We start from the raw sequence: 21,761 nt of genomic DNA, 5'->3' as shown, positions 1-21,761 counted from the left end.
CTAGAATAACTGGAAAGTAAAGAGGTTCCTAGAATAACTGGAAAGTAAAGAGGTTCCTAAGTACTTCTACACACAGTTCCCGCCCTGTTATTTACATCTTACATTGTGTGCAGTGTGGTACATGTTACAATCAATGAACCAATATCAATACATTACTATCAATTAAGGTCTATAGTTTACATTAGGATTCACTCTTTAAATGTATAATGACATGCGCATCATTACTGTATCATATTTGTTAGCTGTATGAATCTTTTGAAGAACAAACTTGGCTTCTTCCATCTTTTCTAATTCATTAATTTATGCTTTATTATTTCATCTACTTACAGTAGAGTTATTATACTTATTCTAACTTCTCAAGTAGGAAAAATAAAAGCACTTTATTACTTTATTCCACCCAGTTTTTTAAGCCTCCTCCAGACAGTATCTTGGGCCAATTTCCTGGGACCCAACCTGCCTCAAAGGCCCCATTCTTCCTTTAATATCTCAGGTCTACTTTTCAAATTCAATTTTGCTTCTCCATCTCCTCTTCTCTGTATTACCAATCACTGGATAAATCCTTCTGCCTATATCTTGAATTCATTAGAGGAAGGAATATCTTTATTTTTCTACTACAAATAAATCATTCCAAGTCCTTTCAATTCACAGCTAGAAACAAAGGTTTCTTTCATTTCATTTCCTAAAACAGGACCCTCCTACTTCAGAAGCCTTCTTTTGATACTCAGGTACTTCAAGATCGTCATAATCTGATACATTTTTTTGTACCAGCACATTTTCCTTCCTCAGTAATTGCTAGGCAAATGTTCTACTCAAATCAAGTGCAACCCACAAATTAGCCTTTATCCATTTTATCCACATTATTTCCTGCTATGAAGCATCTATTCCACCTGTGAAATCTTCCACAATCATGCCAGGTTATCATCTGACTTGCTGCAAAAACTCATTCTTGTACTTATAAAATATTAATATAAACTAATATAAAAGCAATACAGAAATAATTTTTTCTCAACCATCTGTTTTATCTTGCTAAACAGACTGCCAGCCTCTTAGATGCATGAACTATGCTCTATACTTTTGGGGTCTTTATGAACACAACAAATGCTTCATCGCATTGTAGATTTGCGAATACTTACGGAAATGCAAGTATATATCAAATGCAATACCATACCTTGCCTGCCAGGCGGCTGGAGATGATTCCATTGCTAGATATAAGACAGTCAGCCAGAGTAGTTTTTCCTGTTAAAGTAACAATATTAATTTAAATAGACTTCTTTTCTTAAAGGGGGAGGTAGGTAGATTGCATCTACATATTTAACATTTAACCATAAAAACTGCTTTACCAAGTATTTCCTATTTACCTACAATAAGTGAAAGAAGACACAATGAGCATTTTAACTAGACTTCTGAACAGCACACTGTCTGGAAGGGCAAAGATTCTAGCATTCCACAGTGCTACAATCTGTATCTCCAACTCTGCGGATCAACCTCGCTTTAAAAGCTGTCCAATAACTTTTTTTCTTGGGGCATACTTTACACAGGGCCTTCCTTGGTGGTTCAGTAGTAAAGACTCTGCCTGCCAGTGCAGGAGATGTGAGTTCAATCCCTAGGGGGTGGGGAAGATCCTCCGGAGAAGGAAATGGCAATCCACTTCAGTATTACTGCCTGGAGAATCCCAAGAACAGAGGAGCCTGGCGGGCTATAGTCCAGGGGTTGCAGAGTCAGATAGGACTGAGCAACTAAACAACCCTTATCCTAGTGCCTTGCTGGCAGGAAGGGGTCTTCAACATACAGCATAGCCTATCTCTTCGCTTTTATCTCCTCCTCCCTCACTTTTAGGATGGTATATAGGTTTTATTTCACACTCCCACCTCTTATCACTTTGCTGTGACTGGGTGAACAAAAAGCAGTTTGAAACCAAGAGCAGGCTTAGCAGGAGGCGATACTGTGGCATGAAAGCAATGTTTGTCGGGAGCTAAGCACCATGGTTCAGCACACCTTGCCCTCTTGTGTCCCAGACTCTGGTCACATACATTTCTTTCTCCCCTCTGACACTATTCCCACTTGAAATGAGTGTCCCCATCTGCCATCCTGAATCACGCTTCAGGGTTCATCTCTAATATTAATTATGCTATAAAGCCTTTTCTTAACCCAGTCCTAGCTTCCTGACTCTCCAGCTCTCTCAACCCTTATCATCTACTTTTTTCATGTCTCACTTTGTGTTGCCTCAACCCTCAAATCACCTCTACAGCTGAGGGGCTGCCCTGTTCATAAATTTCTACCATCTAGCATAGAGGGCAAAGAACCCGGAACTTAGAACACAGGTTCTGAGAATATTATGTTAAGACTACAGACTTGTTATATTAGAAAGCCATTTCAAAAATACTTGATAGTTTAACAAAAACTCAACTTGTCATTTAAAAACCAACACTGTATACTATCTAGAACCAATCCCTAGTTGGCTGTGTTCTACCACATCAAACTTTTAAAAGAAATAAGACTTGCAACTTAGCGTCACTCCAATGACACGTGTGGAGACACACCCCCTTAATTACTGAAAACGAGCTATTTAGAAAGGGCTCTTACCATGGTCTACGTGAGCCAAAACGCAGATATTCCGAATGTTAGCAGTGTTTTTCTGGAGCTGAATCATCTTATCCAAACTGTTGAGCACCATGGTCACTTATTTCCTGTGCCTAACAATTAAAGACGTATAACAAATGACTAACGATCGGGACGATAAAAAAGGGGTTTTAATACTGGGAACTGACAAGATTTCTCAAGTTCCTTCAAGTAAAACCCCTTACTAAAGGCAGATACCCACCACCCAGACCCAAGTCCAATTTGAGCACTTCAGCAACTACTGTACTTCAACTGTGGATTTTACTCATCCTTCCGGATCTGCGATGAATCACTGAGCTCCTTAGGGCTGGGTGCCCAGTCACACCAGGAACTCTGCCCTGTAACTCTGTACAGGGGTCAATTTCTCCAGGTCAGTGATGACGTATCGCAAGGGTCGTAAGCAGGAGAGAAGATGCTGATCTCTCTCCTTCCGCTCCTCGATCTTTTCCCAAGTCCCTCCTCCTATCACTCCCGCTTGCTTTCACTGGAGGGGAAACATTCAGCTTGAGGACTCCTACGGAGACCGAATAGTTTGGGGTCACGTGCTTATTTGCTGAGCAGGTGCAGTGAACGTCTTTCATTCCTTCCCACATTGGGGAACAGAAAAAAAAATAAACCCTCATCTCCACCTTCCCTGCTTCATCACTCCCTTCTTCTTTGAGGACTCCGGGTCCACACTGAAAAGCAGTCGGGCGCGAGCGGACACTTACGCTCGGACTGCTGCCGCTCCCAGCCCGGGTTCGCCCCCGGCCCCGCTCCGCCGCCACGGCGCCCCGGGTACCCCCACCGCCTGGAGCTGCCAGAGGAGGACGCCCAGCGCCCTGCGGGCCCGCACTCACCGGCTCCCGCCGCCCAACCAGCCCCGCTCGGATCCCGGCGCCGACCACACAACGCACGTCGCAGGCTCCCACAACTGGGTATCTCCCGAAGGCCCGCGCGCCGGGGGCGGGGCTAGCGACGCACGACGTTTGACCCGCGCGCGTCTCAGTCGCCGCCGGAAGCCGGCGCCGCGTCTGTTTCCTGGGCTCCCGCGGTTGCCTTGACTACGGAGGGCGCGGTGGAACGGCGGAAGCTGCGAGTTTGTAGGAGCCGAGGAGCCGGGAGCATGAGGACCTGGTGTCTGTGTCAGATTTGTACTTGCGGGTAAGGAACAGCCGGCGTTGCAGCGGCCGGGCTCGGAAGTGAGCTAGGGCCGCGCGGGGGACGAAGCCCTCAGAGTGGCCGCCCCGCGAAGGTGCGGGGACCCGGGCGCAGCGACGTCCCCACTTATTCCCGGGTTCCCGAATGCTGGCCGCGCACCCCGCCAGCTATCTCGGGTTAAGCAGTTCTGCTTTGTGGGCTCCTGGCACTTTCCAGGTGGCGCTAGTGATAAAGAACCCGCCTGCCAATGCAGGAGACCCAAGAGACGAGGTTCCATCCCTAGTTTGTGAAGATCCCCTGGAGGAGGGCAGAGCAACCTACTCCAGTATTCTTGCCTGGAGAATCCCATGGACAGAGGAGCCTGGCGGGCTACAGTCCATAGGGTCGCAAACACGATTAAAACGACTTTGCACGCACGCACGCATTTGTGGGCACCTATCCAGGGGCGCAAACTCCAATGCCATCCAGCTGGGTGATTTATATGCCTGTGCAGCAGCGGCCGGAGGTCAGTGGGGGAGATCTGATTCGACTGGGAGAGTGTATGCCCCACACTATTTTAAAAATTAATAAAAGGAAACAGAATAGAACGGTGTGCAAGTCGATGAGTTTTCGACCCGTGTTACGCTTTCTTTTATCCCTTGCTTTCTTTTTTTCCCCACCCCTGCCTGACCGATATTTGCTTTCCCAAGCCCATCCAGCCTGCGCTCCTTTGGAATCTGACTTCCTGAAACCTAGAATTGGTCAGAGTCCTGCCTGACAACCTCCCATCACCTAAGAAATAGTCTTCTCCTCCTCAACTTCCCTGTTGACCCAGGGATTAGATCACTGTTTGCTCAATGAATATTATGTCAGCCCTGTGGTATTGTAATCTCCTCCAAAGGAAGGACACTTAGAATGTTGATGAAAGCAGTTTTCCCCTTAGTTTCATGGTAAATGTTTATAATTAATCCAGTGTGAATTAAAAGATAAATTGACATTTGAGGATTTGATTCATATTTGAAAACCCTGATGTGCACAAAAATTATTTCTAATCTTTCATTTCTATCCAACCCAAGTTCCTTTCCCATCCAGCTGTCAGGAATTTTCAGTCTTCATGATGTTGGAGGCTCCCTTTTCTTCAGGCAGTTGAATGATCCAGGGAACTGAGGCATTGCCAAAGCCAGAGGAATCTTCTCTGGGCTTTAAACATTGGTAATGCTTCCCACTGACATGTCTCTTGCTGAAGTTCTAAGAATCCCCTCAGCAGTGGTGCCACCCCTACTTTCAAGTGTATGTTTGAGGTACAAGAATCTTGGCAAAGCCGGGAGCCACTATTGAAGGGTTCATCTAACCAGTTCTTGAGATCTGGCCACCACCTGCAACTGTGATAGAGTAGGGCAACGATCCCTGCTCTTCTAAGAGAACAAACTCATTGATGTTTCAATACACTGCCTCTGTCTATCAGGATCAAGATTGTTGGGCCCCTTTGGGAAATTTTGACCTGTGTCTGTTACTTTTTCATCTTGCTATTTTCATCTTTTTTTTTTCCTACTATGTAACTGAAAATTTCCAAATGTCTATTTCTTTATCAGTCAAAACTGCCATCTATTATATTTTCCTCTGCAGTGTGCACATACAATTGCTCATGTGAGTTAAACTGTGATGAGTTTTTAATGTTTGCATAGGCGACATCATTGTCCACGTGGAACCACAAGGATTTATGAAAATTCTGGCGGGTCTTGTGCCACAACTGAATATTTGGAAAAATATCCGACATACGGCAGTGTTCTTCCACCTCAGAGTCTGAAGCCCAAGGAAGAATTTCAAGCATATCGTGGCAAGATGGAAGGAATAACAACATTTAAGTAAATATCAAGAAACAATTTGCTTTACTTATTGTTTCACCACTCTCCTGGTTTTAATAAAGTTTTCCTTAAACTATTTAGTTGATTTAAGTTGAACCAATCTAAAAAGTAAGAAACTGGTTGAGTCACAACTTGAGAAAACCAGAAAGATGAGAACTAAGCTAAAATGACAAAAATGAGAATGTAGAAGGGAAATATAAAAAGTTCTGTTGATTTCTTTTTTAACCTAGAATCTCTGTTTGTCTGCTTTCCAATGTGACCAGAATGCAATAACTTCCTAAGGGTTATGTTTGTATCTACTCCAGCTTTTGCATCTCTGATCTGTTTTCTAACTTTAGGTGACCAAGATGACCTCTCTCTTTTTTTAATTTTATTTTTCACTGAAGTATAGTTGATTTATAATGTCCCAATCTCTGCTGTACAGCAAAGTGACTCAGTTATACACTTACAGACATTGCTTTTTTAACATTCTTTTCCATCACAGGATATTGAATATAGTCCCTGTGCTATACAGTAGGACCTTGTTTATCCATCCAATAGATTAATGTAATAGGTTACAATCTGCTAATCCAAAACTCCCAGTTTTTCCCTCCCACACCCTTGGCAACACCAGTCTGTACTCTGTGAGTCTGTTTTTGTTTTATAGATAGGTTCATTTTTGCCATATTTTAGATTCCACATACAAGTTATATGGTACTTATCTTTTTCTTTCTGACTTACTTCACTTACTTATGATAATCTTTAGTTGCACTCACGCTGCTGCAAATGACATGATTTCATTCCTTTTTATGGCTGAGTAGCATTCCAATGTGTACATATGTACCACATCATCTTTATCCATTCATCTGTCACTGGACATTTGTTTCCATGTCTTGGCTATTGTGAAGAGTGCTGCTGTGAACATAGGGATGGTGCATATATCTTTTTGAATTATAGTTTTGTTGGATATATGCCTGGGAGTGGGACTGCTGAATAATATAGTAGTTCTATTTTTAGTTTTTTGAGGAACTTCCATACTATTTTCCATAGTGGCTGTACCAACTTACGTTCCTACTAACAGAGGAGAGTTCCCTTTTCTCCACATCCTCTCCAGTATTTGTTATTTACAGACTTTTTAATGATGACCATTCTGACTAATGTGAAGTGGTACCTTGTTGTAGTTTTGATTTGAATTTCTCCAATAATTAGTGATGTTGAGCAAGATGACCTTTTTAAAATGCATATCCAATCTTATCACCTCCCTGCTAAAACTGCTCTTGTATTTTCCCATTATATTTAATATACAATCAAATCCCTTTGTTGCTTAGTCCCACTTTCTCCTCTGATTTATTTTCACTGTAATGGCCTTTGCACTCTTCTGGTTATATCCCATAGGACATTTTTCACTTCTTGAATGTACTAAATTTCCCTTGTCACATAGCCTTTCAAGATACTATTTTACCTGCCTGAAATTCTTCCTGCATCTTACCCTAGTTTATATTGGTTCAACCTATGGATCTCAACTCGATTATTACTCTGAAAAGCCTTCTCTGACACTCAGTTTTTGGTGAGGTAAAAGTCCCCTATATAAGTTCTCAAAGTATCTGCCTGTTATTTATCATTAGATTAGTTTCAGTGAAAGCAGGAACTGTGTGTCTTCTTATCTCCACATTCTGTTTCCAGAAACCTATTACATGCCTACTAGCTCATAGTAGGTGCTCAATATTTATTCAGTGTGTGAAAGACAGAAAAGTTCTTTTAAGCCTCAACTTTTCACTTGGCTCAGCACTTTTAATCTCTTTGTATCTCTGTAAATTCAATTATTTTCTTTATTCTGTTGATGTGCACACTATATTCAAGGCACAATCTAAGGCATTAAAAAATATCAATAAACATAGGTTCTTGCTTTCAAGAAACTCATATATCAGATTTCTATAATTTAGGGTTTTTAAAATGCTCTCGAACAATGTTAACTTTTAGTATTATCCATTTTCATTTCAAAGAAAGATCATTTTACTTACATAGCAAACTTTTAGTCCAATACTTATACCTTTTAACATTTCAGGCAACTCTTGTGGTTCCCTCTGTAGGTGTGTGGCTCTTCCAGAAATGTGAAGATCTTCCATAGTCCTCAGACTATTGTGTGATTTGGAATCATCAAGAAAGTTTATAGTTATAGGTTCCAGACCACCACCTAAAACAGTCAGTAGCTAATGGAGTGGATTCCAGGAATATGCATTTTTAACCAGCATCACTGGTGATTCTGTTGCTACAGACTCAATGCAGTGGGCAGGTCCTGGACTGTCCACTGGCTCTGATGTGGAATGGAAAGAAGGGCTTCCCCACTACTGTTTATAGTCTTGTGACTGACTATAAACGGCCCCCAAGCAAAAATCAGACAAACAAGATAATCCCAGATCATAGTCAATGAGATGAAGGAACTAATCAGCTGATTGAGATAGAGCCACGGGGAAAGGTTGCTCCTTTTTTCTCCACCTCTACTCCTTTCTTCCTTGATGCCTTAGTGATTCATAATGGAGATTTGAAATAAAGTTCACAATATTCGTATTTGTTGAATAAAGATTTTGCATTTAACCAACTCTAAAAAATGAAGAAAGTTTAACCTGCCACATGTTTCTTTAAAAAAGTCAATTGCTTTTCAATTCTGGGTTTTCTCCATTGCCTTGTTCAAGTAGCCTTAATAGTAAAAATAAAATAAAACTAAATACAGATTCAAATATACCAACAAAACAAAACCTTCCATTTCTTAAATCGTCTTTCCACTTAGTAAAACACTAGATCTTTTCTTTGTATTTTGGGAATTAGCAGTATCGTGGCTCAGATTGTAAAGAATCTGCTTGCAGGAGACTCGGGTTCGATCCCTGGGTCGGGAAGATCCCCTGGAGAAGGAAATGGCAACCCAATCCAGTATTCTTGCCTGGGAAATCCCATGGACAGAGGAGCCTGACAGGCCGCAGTCCATGGGTTGCATAAAAGTTGGGCACAACTTAGCAACTAAGAACAGAAGTATTTCCAAGGACCACAGTCAAAGGATTCGGAACTTTTGCTTGACTCCCTTATGTTGACAATGTTGACTAGGCAGCAGATAGCAGCTGATTCATCTGCACAATTAAGAACTAAATGTGTCATTCTGTTCTATACTTTACTGTAGGAAGAGACTGTAAAGAGCAGATGTCTGGACTTGTACAGGACTTTTGGTCGTTTGGAGGATTACAGTTGTAGCACAATCAATGACTGCCAGAGTTGGCAGGAAGGCTGCCCTGAAAGTCTGAGTCCAGACATGTCCAGTGTTTTAGGATATATCAGATGAGTAAGAGTGCATTTACCCTTCCCTACGTCTCCACAGAAAGTTGCTTTGGGTTTGGAGGTACTTTCTAAAATATAACTAATCTAACAAGAGAAATTAAGACTTCTAAGCTTTCTCTGTCCTCTCCCTGATTCTTCCACTTCCTGATTGCATTTTAGCCTGTTCCTCTCTTGCTGGTATTTGGGAAGAGCAAAGAACAAATCTTGAGAAGCAGAGGTATGTGATGTCTGCTGTTGTTCATCCTCTGAATAGTATTTGTTAAGTGTCAAGACTTTGTTAAGTGTCAGGTGCTATGCTTGGTGCCTGGGATACAGTGATGAGCGGAAACAGTCCTGATCTCTGTGCTTAGAGACACTGCAGTCTAGTGGAGGTGGCAATCAAAAACACCATTCAGAATGAGTATAAAATTGCAACAGTGATCAAATCTAGGAAGGTAACTTGACAGCCAGAATAAGAGGCTTGACTTTATCAGGGAAATGAGAAGAATGATCTAAAATCTGAAGGCTGTAAAGCACTTAACTGGATTAAGAATGTAAGAAAGTGCTTTCCAGGCAGAGAGCAGCATGAAGCCCGAAGGAGAAGGCCAGAAGGGGCAGAGGAAGCACGAGGTGAGTTGAAGCTACTAGAAGGGGCCATGCTGTTTCTTCTATAGCCTTAGAGCAGTAAGAAGCCACTGAGGGTTTCTTCTGGGGGTGTGTGTGTGTGTTGCAGGGGGTATGAAAAGATTGGAGAGTAAACTAGTGAGTGAGTTTAGGAAGCTACTGAACTGATGTGTGAGCTATTACAAAAGCTTAGAATATCAGGGTGGTGGATGAGACAGAGAAAAGCAGTTAGATTTAGGAGAGATTTAGGAGAAAAAGCTGATAGGAGGTGGTGATAAACTAAATTTAAGAGGGAGGTGAGGCATGAAGAGGCTTCCCAGGTGGCGCCAATGATAAAGGAGCCTGCCTACCATCGCAGGAGATATACAAGACAACGGATTCGGTCCCATGGGGCATGAAGGGTCAGTCTAGGTTCCTGACTGTGCAGCTGAAGAAGTGGTGGTGCCATTCACTAAAACCAGGAACAAGCAAAAGGGGCCAGATTTGTTGGGGAGAAATATTTTGATTAGGGGTATAGTACGTTTTGAGGTGCCGTTGACTGTCTGAGAGGCCTTGTGAAAACCGGTCTGGATCTAAGAGAAGTGGTCTAACAGAGATGTAAGTTTGAGAGGTATTTACATCTAGTTAGTGATGGCAGCTGTTGGGGTGGAGGAGCTGTGCTCAGGAGGGAACATGGGATGAGCAGAGCAGAGTGTGCAGACCCAAGTGCTGAGGAACTCTAGCACTTCATGCCTGAGTCTAGGAGGGTGAAGCGACATAGGAGACTCAGAAGAAATAATGAGGAAGACAGGGAGAAAGAGATTTCCAGAAATAGAATGGTCAATAATGAAAGCTACTACTGGAGAGCTCTGGTAAGATGAGGACTAAGGTCCACATATAGAAGTCACTGTGGACCTTGAAACTATACTAGAGAGGGCTATGCAGTAGATTGACAGGGGTGAGTTAACAAGTCTAAGAAAGTTACGTTGTGAACAGAGAAGGGATTCAGTGAGTTTTGTTTTTGGGAGGTTATGACCGCATACAGAAAATACTCATTAGTTAAAAAATGGTTTGAATAAATCATAAAATAAGTGACCATAGCCAAAAGAAAAGAAATGCCAATAGAAACGTCAATAGAAAGTCAATGCCAAAGAAAAGAAAGCAATTTGGAAGACTTTTAGTGATAGTAGTAGTAATCAAAATAATCATTCTTTATGTGTACAAAACAGTCATGTGTATGCTGTACATGCATATATGTGTCAGTCCTTAAAACAACCCTGGATGAGGTAGATGACATTATGGTTCTATTTTTTATATGAGGAAACTGGAACAGACAGGTGAAGTTATCCAATGTAATACATATAGCGAATGACAGAGCCAGGATTTGGGCCCAGGTGGTCTTAACAGTCCAAGTCTGTGGTCTTCTCCAATTCAACAGACAGCCTCAGTGTCTGCAATAATATAATGTTTATCAAATGCCCAGGGTGGCCAGGGTACCCTATGACTCCCATCCCTGGCAAGTGCTCCTGGGGGATCAGAAGATGAGTAAGACTTACATCCATGCTATGAATATGATTGATGTCTAAAGGCCAGAGTCAGATGTACGTGACTCCTTTAACTGATCATTTAATGATGAGCAGGAAGACAGCATGACTCAACAAAAAGACAGCACACCCAAACAGTTCACTGGAGTCTTTAATAGGATGAATAAGGGTTTTGACAAAGTAGACCCAGGGGATAGAGTTAAAATTTTTTCAGATTCATTTAAACCTTTAACCTGTGATTTTCTTCCAGATTAGACCAAAAATTCAATTCTTGGAAGATTTTATTTTATTTCTGTAAGATCCAATTAACCAATGATCCATTGTAAAGATGTTTGGAAAACTGGGATTTTTTTTTTAAATTTATTTTTCTTAAGATATTTAGTCACTGGGTAGGACATAAAAGAATTCAATAATCTCTTTCAAGTAGTTTACCAACCATCACACTTTTAATATCTTCTAGACTTTTCTAGTGAAAGTCTTGAAAACGTTAATACTGAATTGAAAGAGTTAAAAACAAAAGAACCTGGGAGGCTATGTTTCAAACTTATATATTTCAGGTCGGATTATCGTCCTTATGAAATAGACAAACAGCCTCGCCATGCACCAGAAGAATATAAACCAAAACAGGGGGTGATTGATCTTGGCACCACCTACAAACGGGATTTTAATTCTTACAAAGTGCATCCTGTGGTGATAGTTCGGCCTCTGGAGAGACAACAAGTTAAAAAAGGAAAGCTGGACACTGTCCCAACCTATAAAGGTAACTTGCCATTTCCAAAATTAAAGAGCCAAAAAACAAAAAGTTAACCTTCAGCTTTGACATCCAACATCAAATCGCAATTCTGACAGATTGCCAAACTTAAATCTCCAAGGCTTAGGAGAAAACTTCTTTCTCTTTTGTCAAAATAATATTGTATAGTGAGGAAAAAAGACCATTTGCGTGGTTGAGAGTTAAGAGACCTGGGTTCTTGTCCAAATTCAACCACTTAGTTTTCTTTATCTCAACGCATGAAAACAAAAGATACTACTGAACAAACATTATGTCCTATTTGTCACACTATGCCATTTTGAGTTGGCACTTCTCCTCTCCTCCCAGTAGGAAACTACGGAGCATACTGCAGCCTTTGAGAAAGTCAAATAAATAGCAACCCTCTTTACCATTCAAGTTCTGAACCAACCAAAAGAGTTAGCAGAGAAACCAAAATATTGCCTTTTATACTGATAAAGGCTGGGATAGAGGATGATACTTACCTCTGTTAGCAGATGGTCCCTGATACTGAACTTCAGAATAAAACAGGTGTGTTCACCCAGTCAGACAATGTTGGATCTTCACAGGCCACCTGCTCCTCTAGGCCTTCCAGCATGGAATACCTTCTGCCTGCTAGCAACCAACTGCAGGGAGGAAGGGGCTGGATGATGTGTGACCAGTTTCTTTCCAAAAATCAATCTGGTCTTACAACACTGTTGCTTTGAGCAGTTCTTTATTTTCCAACAATAGGCTAACTGGTTAGTTCATACTATTTCTATATTTTTTGTTAATAATGTAATTGCATATTTAGGCTTACAATCTTCTCACTCATATGTGATATAACTGAATGGCTATGTCCAAATATGAAACCTTTTTATAAAAGTGATGCCATCTACAATAACAGTAATGATTTCTATTTTAAATAGATAATAACTGAATACACACTTATTCTTTAAACATCACTCTTAGCAGTTTAATGGGTAAGTAAAGTGTATGTTCCCTGGAAAAGGAAATGGCAACCCACTCCAGTATTCTTGCCTGGGAAATCCCATGGACAGAGGAGCCTGGTGGGCTACAGTCCATGGGGTCACGAAAGAGTCACTCTTTTTAAGACTGAATGACTAAACAACACAGTATATGGAATTAGTATATTATGATCTATAAGTCAGCTCAGTAGGGAGATCAGGAATAATGTTCTTTGTTTTGTTTTGTTTTGTTTTAAGCTGTGAGCATATAAGATACCATACAAGGAACAAATTTTTAAGACAACACCTACAGTGAACATATCAGGGCTTTCCTGATAGCTCAGTTGGTACAGAATCTGCCTGCAATGCAGGAGACCCAAGTTCGATTCCTGGGTCAGGAAGTCCTGCTGGAGAAGGGATAGGCTATCCACTCCAGTATTCTTGGGCTTCCCTTGTCCTTCAGCTGGTAAAGAATCCACCTGCAATATGGGAGACCTGTTTTGGAAAGATCCCCTGGAGAAGAGAAAGGCTACTCACTCCAGTATTCTGGCCTAGAGAATTCCATGGACTGTAGGGTCGCAAAGAGTCAGACACAACTGAGTAACTTTCACAAAGATTTTCACATACAGTGAACAAATATATTTTTATAACCTAATACAGCATATAGTAATTGCTAAGATATATATTAATTGGCATGCATAGGAGATAATATATTACATCATAATTTGACATAAAACTGGTGAAATGTTTATACTGGGTCTTTTAAACAACCATAGTAAGATTTTCGTCTTTTTTTCCTCCATAAAGTTCACTTAAAATACAATAATACTGATAATCCTTGATGCCTTGATTATTTACATGTAACATACACACACGTGCACACATACTCACACATCCAGTACTAGTTCTGGCTTCTGATTACCTGGGCTTTCTATAGATTCATGTACTTCTACTCTCCTAACCCAATGTTGAGGATTCCTGGGTTCCTTCTGGCCTCCTCTCTCCTGATCTTTCCTAGTGAGGAAAAGCTATCCTTGTATTTCTGGGTTGGGGGCATGAGCCTAAGAAAACCTATGGGCCAAGGGGACATGTTACCATCCTGTGTGATGACCACACTACAGGCTCTGTGGATCCCTCCATAAAGACAGATCTGTAGCTGAAGAGGAATCAGAATGGGAAGAGCCTCTCACTATAACCTAACAGTTAGAGAATAGAGGGCAGATGGAAATGGGATATGATTAAAAACAAAAACCTACAAGATGGTGAGAAGGGAGTCATCTAGATTCTGGAGATGTGGCTCTATGGAACTGGTGACTCTTAGACAGAAATATATCTGCCTCCAGCAGCCTTGCTTTAGAAACTTATTCAGACTAAAGTGTACACAAAGAAAATAGGTCAGTATTTGATTTGATAAACAATTTTTAGGGATTACTCTTCTGTGTGCCAGGCACTACAAGGAAGAGAGATCTGAATGGAACAGGGTTGTTGACATTCAGAAACTTTACAGTTGAGGAAAAAAAAGAGCAATATAGCATGAAAAATTAAATAGTCATACAAGAAATAAATGAAATATCACAAGGAGGGGGGAATGATTCACTAGAAAATTTATGAAACAATTAGTGCTTCAAAAATTTAGACTGAATAAGTGATATCTATCACTGCAGGCTAGTCTGAGAATGCATCAGAGACTAGTAAGTATTGATGTATGGAAAGAGGAGGGACATCCTAAAACCTAGGGTGAGATGAGCAAAAAGTCATAAAGCCAGAAAAATAAAAGGGTATTCAGTTAACATGGTGTGAACCAGAGAATTTCAGGATCTGAGTGATTGGTGTCTAATTCCAAAAACATAGGTTATGATTGTGATGTTTTGGTTGTCATACTGAGGAGCTTAATATTTTTCTAATAGCCACTAAAATTTTTTGAGTTCTGCTACCAGAGAGAATATAGTAGATGGCAGAAAGCCATAACCTCCACTGAAACAGCTAAAAACATACATAAATTTTTAAAAATATTTTTTTAAATAGAAGCAAAGAATTAAATTTACAGAGATGGAGGAGCCCTTCCTAGATGAGCTGAGGTGGCCAACTGTTCACTCCTCTGGAAGCATCTGTCAAGCCTAGGCAAGGCTGAAGATTGGGGTGGCATAAGCAGGGGACTCTTCTAGGGGGAAGGGAAATCAGTGGAGAACCTCACACATAGGCAGGTATGACAGATTAGAATCTATAAGTACCCCAGACACAGGGCTGGTTTCCCTTGTGGGGTGTTTGCTAAGTGTTGAGGGGGCATGGTGAGCTAGAAGACTGGGCTAGAAAGAGCTCACGGAAATGTCCCACAGTCTCCCTTGGGAACAGGTGCTTGGAAGACAAAGCCCCACTAGAATGAAGGCAAAGCTACAAACACATCACAGGTCTTGTCTGAAGAAATTCGTAATTAGAGGAAGACTTTGTCTAATTAAAGATGTCACTGAACGCCAGTCTCGCTCAGTTCCTGAGTGGATCAAGGTGGTCTGCCCCACATCCTATCTGCCCAACAGAGAGAAGAGCAAGCTGTCTTCTGTTGAAAGTAACACTGATTTTAGTTTCTATGATTTTCTTATGCATAACGTCCAGCATATAATAAAACCTTATAAGACCTATGAAGAATCAGGAAGTATTTGAAGAGATAATGGTCAAAGAATTTCCAAAATTGGTGAAGGAATTCAGGCCATAGATTCAAGCAAGTTATCAAACCGCAAAATAAACACAAAGCCATGTCTGGCAACTGTCATCAAACTTCTGAAAACCGAGTAAAGATAACTTCTTAGAGGTAGTAAGAGCAAAACTACACATTACAAAAGAAAAGTTAGAAACGTACTTAACTTCACCAGAAACTATAGAAGCCTGAAGACAATGAATGACATCTTTAATGTTAAAAGCAAAAAAAAATTGAGAATTTCAAACCCAGTAAATCTTAGAATTTTATATGTAGTGAAAATATCCTTCAAAATAAAATAAAGAGGTTTTTCAGTTCAGTTCAGTTCAGTTGCTCAGTCATGTCTGACTCTTTGCGACCCCATGAATCGCAGCACGCCAGGCCTCCCTGTCCATCACCAACTCCCAGAGTTCACTCAGACTCACGTCCATCAAGTTAGTGATGCCATCAAGCCATCTCATTCTCTGTTGTCCCCTTCTCCTCCTGCCTCCAATCCCTCCCAGCATCAGAGTCTTTTCCAATGAGTCAACTCTTCGCATGAGGTGGCAGAGAAGGAAAAAAAAGGAGAAAATTTGTTAGTAGCAGATACATACTACAAAAGTAATTAAAGGAAGTTCTTCAGGTTGAAGGAAAATGATTCCAGAGAGAAGCATGAAGAGCAGCAATCAATGAGTCTGTAAAGAGAAAAACAGTAGAGAAAATTGATGAAATGAACTGCTGATTCTGTTAAAAGATAACAAAGTTGAATAACCCTAACCACAATGACCAAGGAGAAAAATAAGAAGAGAATACACTAACTACAAATATCAAGAATGAAATGAGGATCTTGCTGTAAACCCTATAGACTCTTATTTTACAATATTTTTTCTTCTATTTCCTTATTCTTATTTTTGATGATTTCATCAGGTTGCTACTCATTGCATGATAGCCTCAGATGGAAAAACTTATAATTTAGATAGTAAAATAAACAGGATTTGAAAATGACTTGAAACAGAGAGAAGGGAGTGAGGGAGAGAAAATTAACTGGGTGAAATCTTTACATGAGATGCCAAATTCAAAAGTGTTTTATTGTTGTGTTATTTAGGGAAAATGAGTCTGAGCATGGTGAACTCAGTTGGGGCAAACTAAGTTTCAATTTACCTCTTGGACATTTGAATAGAGATGGTCTAGGAGGAAGACAGATATGTTGGTTTGGATTTCAAGGGAAGTCTGGAGCAGAGATTCAAGTTTGGGAGTCATCAACTTACAGGTAGGATTAAAACTGTGGGACAAGTTTGATGTGTAGATTGAAAAAGAAAGGATGGAGCCCTTGACTTTATGAAAATTGGTCCCACATTCTTGGTGCCATGAGACAACACAGAGAACAGAGACCCAACTACCAAGAGAAAGAAACTGCATATGCCGCTGAGGACTTTTGTCCTCAGAGAGGAACCCAGAACAGCTCACTGTGTAAGGATGGAGCTGAAGCTCTGCATCTGGCTGTTCATGGTGAGCAAACACACGCAAGCACCCCATGGGCTTAAAGCTGTTCAGAAGAAAGCAAGCTTCCCATCTAAACTGAATGGCCCTTACCTAACGCATGCAGTCCTGTAGCTGCCTAATGACCAGATGCATTGTTAGATGTAGACGGCATTATGTTTGATTTTTTCCATAAGTGTCATAAGATACTAAGAACCAATGATATTAATAAAGACCATGATGTTTTAAAGGTATTGCTAGAGTGTTATTAATAAATATTATAGGAAAACAATAAATTTCCAGACATATGAGCATAGGGATATTTAAAAGAGGCAAACCAATTTTCTGCAGATCTCTGGAATTAATACATTGCTATCAAACCTCATCTCTCTAAATTTTGCTTCCTTTTTGAAAACCAAACTTTTTTGGTAAGGAAGAATATTATTCTCTTCTATTTAGTTTCTCTCATGAAATTAACATCTTTTTTTGTAGACATTTTGGCAACAAAGAGTTTCCCTGTATGTTTATATTGAACCATAGACCTTCCATTAACATCCTCTGGTTTCCTTTTGGTTACTGAAAAATAGTGCTATAATTTTATACTTGTAGCAAACAACAGAGATTCCTTCATGGTGACTCAAGGAAAAGCGAGTTTGTGGTAAAGCTTCATGTGACATGGAATTGGAAACCTATCGCGTGCAGAGGAAGCTTGAAGGAGAACTACCCCTTGCCCAGCCCAGCCCACCATGAGCTAGCTGGCTTTTCTCACAGCATCCTTACTCCCCTGTATACATCTTCTCTGATCGCCCTCCAAGGTCTCGCCTTCTCTGCCTATGTATCATGTCACTGTTTCCTTAAGAGTCTGTTGCAAAGTCTTCAGCCCACCACAGCTCTCCAATTCTGCTCCATGGCACCTTTCACATTCTTCTCCCACATGTATCTGAATTTGTTTTCAAATGTAAGTTCACAAGACCAAGAATGTGCATGACCCAGATCATCTTTTCTTACCAGGTCTCTACTATCTGAAAGATTGCCTGCTCTTAGGTTATTCACTCTCATTCAAACATGAGTAGCTCAAAGGTGGTGGGAGTAATCATTATTTGGTCAAAAACGTGGCTATTTTGGCAGAAATGCCTGTGTCTGAGAAGCTTTTCTCTTCAAAAGAAGTATCCACAGAAGAAGCATTTGAACTTTTGCCTTTCCAATAAACACTGCATGGCCTTTAGCCTAGACTCTAATTCTTTATCATGTATATCTTCTGTCTCTTATAAATTATTTTTTGGTTTTAGAGATACGTATTTTGGGGTGAAGTCAATTCCATAGTATTTCTCAGCTTTCTTCCTTTCTCATCTAGACACAGAAAGCCTAAATAAACCTCAGTTGAAATATAAGCACTTCAGTTTTCCATCCATGGTCTAGGTGAGCTGCAAGAAGAAGAATTAAGGTATTTAACAGGAAATCCCAGGTTCATCCCTGATGTTCATTTCTAAATTCCATACTTAGTCTCTCACACTTTAGAGAGCATTCAGTCTGGGCCCCTCACCTCCAGATGAAGCCCATTTCCGGAGGAGGAAAAATCGAAGCCAGTGCTCCTCCTGGGATAGTACAAGTTGCCCTGGACTCTGTATATTTGCTCAGGGAGTCCCGTAGGGTTCCAGGGGTACAGTGGAGCTGAAGTTTTCTCTACTTTGAGGAGTCCCCCCAAAGTAAGGAGTAATATCCACATCAGTCTTGCCCACACAGCAGGGCCCTTGGTTTTATGTTAATCCCTAGCTTTTATGCTTCACTTCAGCATGTTATAACAAAAATCCCAACCAGTTCCTGGGAACACAACCCTAATCTCCTCAATTCTGTCTTCACCCAAAACACCACCTTTTCGGTTTTCAAAAAGATGTTCCATTCCCATGTTATATTAGAAGAATCTGAAAGTGGAAAGTTGTATTAAAGTGGGGAGACAGGAAGAGGAAAGTAGAAGTGAAGGAAATAATAAATCTGAGGGGAAATCAGTGGAACTTCCTACTTAATTGGTGTTGCGATACCTAAAGGAAATGCAAGGACGGCAAGGAGAGAAGTCAGTCGCGCTTTTTAGAAGGTGGTGGTGTTCTTCAGTATTTAAAAATGCTCTCTCTCTCTCTCTCTCTTAAATTTTCAAGATGATTATAGAGCTTGGGACATTCAGAAAAGTGAACTCTACAAGCCACAACAAACTTACTATCCCCCTACTGTGAGATTTGGAAATTCAACAACATTTCAGGATGACTATGTTCCTCGGGAGATAAAGCCCAGACAAAGCTGTAAACCCAGCCCCGCGGTCGAACGCTCTACCATCCCCTTTAGCGGTAACACAAGTCATCGCCTTGATTATGTGCCTCATCGACCCAAATTCAAGTTGGCCAGGCCAAAAGACAGCTACAAGCCACCCGACCAGCCCTTGGAGGACCTCACAACTCACCGGTGTGACTTTCAGGGTCTCGTCGGTGAAACGGCAAAGATCTGCAGACCTGCACACACCAGAGTGGCCCAGGACGCTCCATTCGAAGGAAGCACCGAGTTCCGGGACAGTTTTCAAGAGTGGGCACTCCCAGCACCACATGTACAGAAAGCGCCGGAGTACGTCCCTCCTGCAGGCACCATGCAGCTAGAGAGCACCAGCCACCTCGACTATGTCCCGCATCAGGCCACGCGTGTGCTTCCCATCAGGCCTGCTTCTCGTAGGAGAAATCATAACTTTCCTTTCCAAGCAAAGAGCACCACGAAGCAAGATTTCCCAGCATGGGAAGGCTGCCGTCAGGGACTCATTAAGCAGGAGCCGCAGATCCCCAGCCCATCCGGAAAATTCGATGGTCTGAGCACTTTCAGGTCTCACTACGTGCCCCATGAACTAATTCCCACCAAGAGCTGCAAACCTGCGGATGCTCCTTTGAAAAGGTCGCTTCCGTTTGATGACGTCACCACGTACTCTCTGGAGTATATGCCCAAGAAACTGGAGACCTGCCCGGCTAGCTACCCTTCCCCTCCTGGCTACCTGTTTGAAACTACAAATTCCCGAGGTCATAAATTCTTCCGCAAGATCGCTCCCGCGGTGAAGGCCTTCTAATTCTCAAATCACGTTTAAAAGGAAGCGGACTCACCGCATGTTGGCTTCTCAAGGACAAAATCAATTTTCTATAGTAGAAAAAAAATTTTTAAGTGAAAACTAATCATTTTTTAAATTTTTAAACAAGAAATTTAGAAAATCTGTCAGAAGAAATCAGGATTTTAAAATCTATTTTGAATTAATATTTTAACCAAGATTGTTCTTTAGTATGTTTCTGAGACTTAAATTATGTACATTCCCATCAGAACTATTTTTAATCCCAACATACTGTTTGGTAACTTGTTTCAATCTATTATAATTTATACTTGTGTTTATACTTATGTCAAGTATATGATTATTCACATAGGTGTTATCATTCATCAAGTGCCTTAGGACTTTTCTAGAGCACCACGGAAAATGACACCGGACTCTTCTTTCAAGACAACAGTATTTTTCTTCTTAGACTTCAAGGCATCTACGAGGTGTTCCCTGAGTCAGGTTTTCATTGGTGGCTGTTAAGATGGCTGCACTGCTCCTCACAGGGTTCAGGTTAGTGAGAGGTACCCTCAGGTGGAAATCTAAGGCTGCGTGGGTTGGAAATTGAAGCACCTGAGTTCACAGTTCCAATGATGTTAATTTCTATTTGTGTTACCCTAGGCAAGTGACTCTTGTCTTTGAGTCTCAGTGTCTTCATTTGTAAAAGAATGTCTGCTCTGTCTACCTCACAGAAACTTTGCTCTGAGCATCAGGTCCTGTGATGCCTTGAAATCCACAAAGTAAGAGTGCAAACCAAGAATCAGGGGTTGTTCATAAGTCACCTAATCTCTTTTTATACCTGTTCCTCCATTTTCGTATTAGGAGAATTCCCTACTCAATACTCCCTTTCTGGCCTGTAGCAAGGATTGTAGAATAACCTAACCTGCTTCGAGCTGATGAGGAGTATGATTTCTGAGAGGAGTCTTGCCCTCTAAAGCTTCACAAGCACCCTAGAAATTGTTACAGAGAATGGAGAGTGTGGGTAGGGGAATAATGTGGTTTGAATGACACTATTTCCAAAAAGGAAAAAGCATTTGCAGAAGTTTAGAGTATGACCAGCAGCTCTGAAGAAAATGTTCAAGGTAACTGCAGGCAATTATGCACCCAACTGCTGCTCCCAGAATCACAGTGCAGAAGAACCAGGCTCAGTATGAGCACAGTTATGTCCTCCTCTCCCTCCAGTGTGGAGAGCAATTCCAAGAAGGGAGGTAGGGAAGGAATGGTGGCAGCAAGTGAAGTAGAACAGACTGTGTACATAAATGCTGAACATTCCCTAATGAATGAAACTCTCTCCCCCAACCCCAGCCACGCCATGCTGCACCAGGGATCTTAGTTCCCAGACCAGGGATTGAACCCGTGCCCCCTGCATCAGAAGCGTGGTGTTCCAGCCACTGGATTGGCAGAGGAGTCCTATGAAAGAAATTCTTATTGGGTGTTTTGGGAGTAATATGATTTATTTTATCTTAAAAGTTTAGTCTTGTAGTTTTAGAATTGTTTCAAAACATATATCCATAGCTGAGAATAAGTCCATCAACATTTGGTTAAAGTGTTTTTCATTATGTGGCAGTAATTTGTTTTAATTTACTTTTGTATTTATTAGGGGAAATTATGTTGAAGTATATGTATCTAGTAATAAAGTATCACTAAATGAATTTTCATGAAATCATTTCTGCAACCAATTTTCTCTGGAAGAGACCTTGTTAAGAAAGTATTTTCTAGGTAAAGGTATACTTAATGCACACACACACAGT

General features: G+C 41.1%; 2 protein-coding genes across 5 annotated transcripts in view; one reads left to right on the top strand and one right to left on the bottom strand.

Moving 5' to 3' along the window:
• Positions 1 to 3,564, bottom strand: part of EFL1 (elongation factor like GTPase 1) — a 111,623-nt gene extending 108,059 nt beyond the window's left edge. The window contains exons 1-3 of one of the 2 annotated variants that reach the window (XM_040257469.1): positions 3,459 to 3,564; positions 2,584 to 2,693; positions 1,169 to 1,236 (exon numbers count right to left, since the gene is read on the bottom strand). In XM_040257469.1, coding sequence (XP_040113403.1) covers positions 1,169 to 1,236; positions 2,584 to 2,674 — 159 coding nt within the window. In that variant the 5' untranslated portion in view covers positions 2,675 to 2,693; positions 3,459 to 3,564. The remainder of the gene's footprint in view (positions 1 to 1,168; positions 1,237 to 2,583; positions 2,694 to 3,458) is intronic. The other variant, XM_040257470.1, reaches the window with a different exon arrangement.
• A 48-nt stretch (positions 3,565 to 3,612) lies between these two features.
• Positions 3,613 to 21,673, top strand: SAXO2 (stabilizer of axonemal microtubules 2). Of its 3 annotated transcripts, none has more exons than XM_040257466.1 (4): positions 3,613 to 3,762; positions 5,424 to 5,603; positions 11,593 to 11,795; positions 19,052 to 21,673. In XM_040257466.1, exons 1-4 carry the CDS (start codon positions 3,725 to 3,727, stop codon positions 19,993 to 19,995), a joined length of 1,365 nt encoding a protein of 454 aa, XP_040113400.1. In that variant the 5' UTR covers positions 3,613 to 3,724; the 3' UTR covers positions 19,996 to 21,673. The 3 variants fall into 3 exon arrangements, with proteins under 3 accessions (XP_040113400.1, XP_040113401.1, XP_040113402.1); XM_040257467.1 differs by having other exon boundaries at positions 3,682 to 3,762; positions 4,815 to 5,603; XM_040257468.1 differs by having other exon boundaries at positions 3,694 to 3,762; positions 5,365 to 5,603.
• The last annotated feature ends 88 nt before the right edge of the window (positions 21,674 to 21,761 follow it).

Source organism: Oryx dammah, unplaced genomic scaffold, assembly GCF_014754425.2.
Source record: "Oryx dammah isolate SB20612 unplaced genomic scaffold, SCBI_Odam_1.1 HiC_scaffold_16, whole genome shotgun sequence".
NCBI classification, from domain to species: Eukaryota; Metazoa; Chordata; class Mammalia; order Artiodactyla; family Bovidae; genus Oryx; species Oryx dammah.
Note: the sequence above shows the minus strand (reverse complement) of the source record. Positions and strands in the feature narration are given on the sequence as shown.

Bases quoted from the DNA above. Each gene is read 5' to 3' on its own strand.
- SAXO2 (XM_040257466.1), top strand. From the start codon at position 3,725: ATGAGGACCTGGTGTCTGTGTCAGATTTGTACTTGCGG. The intron at 3,763-5,423 runs GTAAGGAACAGC...ATGTTTGCATAG, and splicing joins TGTCAGATTTGTACTTGCGG to GCGACATCATTGTCCACGTG. The intron at 11,796-19,051 runs GTAACTTGCCAT...TAAATTTTCAAG, and splicing joins CACTGTCCCAACCTATAAAG to ATGATTATAGAGCTTGGGAC.